The sequence below is a fragment of the Euprymna scolopes genome, chromosome 11, assembly GCF_053919585.1.
Source record: "Euprymna scolopes isolate OS-2025 chromosome 11, ASM5391958v1, whole genome shotgun sequence".
NCBI lineage: Eukaryota > Metazoa > Mollusca > Cephalopoda > Sepiida > Sepiolidae > Euprymna > Euprymna scolopes.
Window position 1 is genome coordinate 96,535,036 of NC_136492.1, and position 3,948 is coordinate 96,538,983.

At 39.7% G+C, this 3,948-nt stretch overlaps 1 protein-coding gene across 1 annotated transcript; it reads left to right on the forward strand.

Annotated features, from left to right (window-relative positions):
- Nucleotides 1–955: 955 nt before the first annotated feature.
- LOC145288185 (uncharacterized) lies at nucleotides 956–2,449 on the forward strand. Its single transcript, XM_080136235.1, has one exon. It carries the CDS (start codon nucleotides 956–958, stop codon nucleotides 2,447–2,449), a length of 1,494 nt encoding a protein of 497 aa, XP_079992361.1.
- The last annotated feature ends 1,499 nt before the right edge of the window (nucleotides 2,450–3,948 follow it).

Consider the following 3,948-nt stretch of genomic DNA (forward strand, 5'->3'; position numbering starts at 1 on the left):
GAAAGATGCAATTATGAAAGTGACATTACAATAAGTTATCGATCTGCGATGTGTAATCGATGGGATGAAAAAACAGCTTGTTAAAAATTTGTGTCTATTCAACTTGATAAAACCACAGACATAGAAGGAAAAGCATTGATTGTTTATTGTTGGTTTTCAGACTTAAAAGAGGTAACCATTGTTGAGCATTACTTTTACGAATTTCGTAGGGCCATAGGTCGACGTGAGGGTAATTCCACGCGGTGACCAGGCCGCTGTTTTTAATGTAAACATTTTCTGTGAGCCTGGGTTTTACTGCAGACCTGGTATTAATTTATAGAAAAAAAAAAGGGGGGCAAATTTTTTCTTTCGGTTATTAAATTTGCATTCTTGTCTAAAATTAAGATTGTTTGATTCAAGGGATTAGAATCCCCCCCTCCATTCTCGTTATTACATTTCGCATGTAAACGATTTAAAAAAAAAAAAAAGATATTTTAGTTAGCGGGCTCAATTGAAATTGAAGTGGTTTAAATTCTAAGGGTTTAAATTTAACCACACTATCTCTATTTCTCGTTCTTTGTTGATGAGTTTTCGCCTTTGAAAGGTATTTTCTATCTGTCCTTTTACGACTGGTCTCCTTCGTCATTGTTTTGTGTTCGTCCCCTTATTCAAGATGAGTGCCGGCAAAGACTTATTGGCTAAAATTGAAGCCAAGAAATGTTGAATATCAAATACGGTGGAATGGTTGAAGGATAATGCCTCACCGTCTTCAATTCATTTGAGAGCGGCAGACGTGGAGAGATGGATTTCAAAACTTTACAAAATTATTGACCAGCTGGTGTTAAAGTCCCCTCACGAGGAGAGAAGGAAGATATGTCTTGAGGCAGAGCAGTTTTCATCCGAATTAAAAGAAGAGCTGCTTCTGTTGAAGGCCAATCATGTAGTTAAGAAACCCTCCACCTCTCTGCCTTTATGGATGGACTTAGAATACCCCAGTTTCAGTGGCTCACCTTCAGATGATAAGTTTGAATTTAGAACCTTTCTACGGAGGTTTGATTTCTGTACCTCCAATGTGGGAGAAGCGGACAAGTTACTTCTACTTAAGTCCAAATTAAAGGGGAAAGCTTATGACTTGATCTCCAGCTTGAATGTCACCTCCGACAATTACATTATAGCCTTGAATTGTTTGCGGGAGAAATACCTGAATCCGTCCCTCATCAAGGATCATATATTGGAGGAGATAATGCCTCCGATGGTGGCCATCTTGAATTTAGAAGCACTTAAGACCTATGTAGAACAGGTTAAAATGGATTTGTCCGAGCTAGCTAAGTACTTTGGAACTGACTTCTTTACAGAGAGTTCCACTTCGAGTATTATTATCACCCATATATTGTTCCTTAAGTTCCCTGTCAGCGTTAGAAGGGAACTAATGTCCAGAACGAAGGAAAGTTTTCCTACGTTTTTATCTATTATGGCTAATTATTTTGACATTGTAGATTTTTTACAGGCAGCGCCATTGAACGCTAAAAAACGGGAATATTTTGCACCCCATCCGCCACCTTTTTCTTCACTTGAAGTCAAATCCGATATGGCGGCCAATTCTGCTGATAGAACGGTCAAACTCAAAAGAGGTTCAAATGCCCCAAAGCTTAATGATAATGCTGGTTACCAGCACAAGTTTTGCAAATTATGTAAACTAGCAGACCACGCTGTAAGGGACGGCACCAAGTATACCTCTTATGATTCAAGGGTTTCGCGAGCTAAAGAGCTCCAATTATATATTAGATGTCTGGGGGGTCATTTGGAACAAGAATACAAAGGGAAGAAGGGATTTCCTTATCCCTGTAGTACTTGCGGATTGAAAACTCACTTTTCAACAATGTGCCCCCAAACTTCAAAATCCTTTGTCGGAAAGACTTCCCTTACTGAAGGCGAAAACTGCCTATTCCCAGTAATCAGAGTGTCCTTGAAGGCTAAGGGCACCCCAGTTGGTTTTCATTGTATTTTGGACACTGGGAGCCAAAAATCCTTCTTTTGTCAAGCTATTTTGCAGGAACTGAGACCTAGGGAAGAATTAGTACCCAGGCCAGTTACCATGCTTATGAATGCGATTATTGGTACAATACCTATGAACCTCCAGGAGCTCGATGTCTCCATCAAATTAGGTAATCAGAAACCTTTTCATTTTGCTGCTCTATTCTCGGACAGCCTTAACTTTAGATTTCAAGTAGACAGGTTCGACGAAATCACGTCCAACATTACGGAAGCTGGCTTTCACTTCTGCCATGGATACAGGGATCTAAATGGCAAGGAGCTACATGGCCTTGTCGGACTAAATTTAATTCAAAACATACAAAATTTCAGTATGGTTGAATGTATTAGTGGCACTGCATGGAAGATGTCCAATAGAAATATTCCTTTTGGAGAGGGGCGTAATGTTTTGAAGCCCGAAATAATTAACTCACAATGAGTTGCCTCCCTTTGAGCAAGTTTGCAATTCGTTACCCGCTTGTTTCACATATTTGGTGGATAGTGTGTTGAATCCTATCCCGTCGTATTCGGACTCCTTGGGCCCTTTTTTTGAAGAGTTTTTGAAAAGCCTTTCATTGAATGCGGTATAGAGCAATTTCTTTCCTTGGATTCTGTAGGTATCGACGAGAAGGCTAAACTTTCTTCATATGATGAAGCAAAGATAGAGGATTTTAAGAATACCGTTGTGCTTTAAGACGGAAATTATTGTTGATCTACCGTGGGATTATGATAAGTTGGCTCAGGTAGATTCCAATTATGTACCTTCTCTGAGAATTATGCAGAGAGTGGCAGTCTCCTTGGAGAAGCAGGGATTGTATGATAAATATCTACAAGTGTTCGATGACTATGAAAAATTGGGCATCGTCGAACCTTTCTCTGTTACTCCTGGTGAGTATGTCAAATATTCTTGGATTCCTCACAGACCCGTTTTTAAAGAGGGTCTTAGAGTTACCACTAAAATCCGCCCAGTCTTTAATTGTTCCTTAAAAAAGAAGATTAAGATGCAGCTATTAAGATGCAGCTTATGCTGGCGTGAATATAACGGTGCAGCTGCTTGACTTGTTATTGGCCTTCAGAAAGAATAATTATGTCCTCTTGGGAGACCTCCGCAAAGTATTTTTTGCAAATTCGCCTGCGTACTGAGCAGGAAAAAAACACATTTTGTTTTTTCTTACAAAATTACGGAGAAATTGTGTACATATAGGTACAATTCTATTATTTTCGACTTCAATGCCAACCCCTTTATCTTGAGTTACATTCTTAAGCTTCATGCTGAGAGATATGACTCTGATGAATTTTCATCTATAATGACATCGAACTTTTATGACGACAATTTGGTCATCACTGGACGAGACTATGAATTTCTACTTCAAAAGATTAAAGGAGGCAGGATTTGATCTTCAGTCCTGTAATTCCAACTGCACTGACTTACAGAAACAAATGATAGAGGATGAATCTATCACTTCTCCTCTCCCTTCCTTTGAAAAAGTCCTGGGGTACCGTTATTCCCCTAGCCTAAACACAGTCAGATTGAGCCCTATTGTGGTAGATGCCAAAGTCAACACAAAACGTGCGATCCTTTCCCAAATTTCTAGGCTTTACTACTTCATTACTATACAAGGCAAAGTACTTGTCAGTCAACTATGGAAAGACAAACTTTCATGGGATCAAGAAATTCCTGAAACCTTTACTGCCTCTTAGCAAGCCCTAGCCAAAGAATTGAACAGGCTAGGTGATATAGAGTTCCCCCGCCGTGTGTTAATGGATGACTGCCCGATGCAGCTTATATGCTTTTGTGATGCATCTAAGCTCGCTTACGGGTTTTCTCTATATGTAAAACAAGGGTCACAATGTTCCCTGTTATTTGCAAGGCGAAAGTGGCTCCTAATTAAAAGGAAGACCCTCCCTACCTTGGAACTTTTGGCCATTTATCTGGCC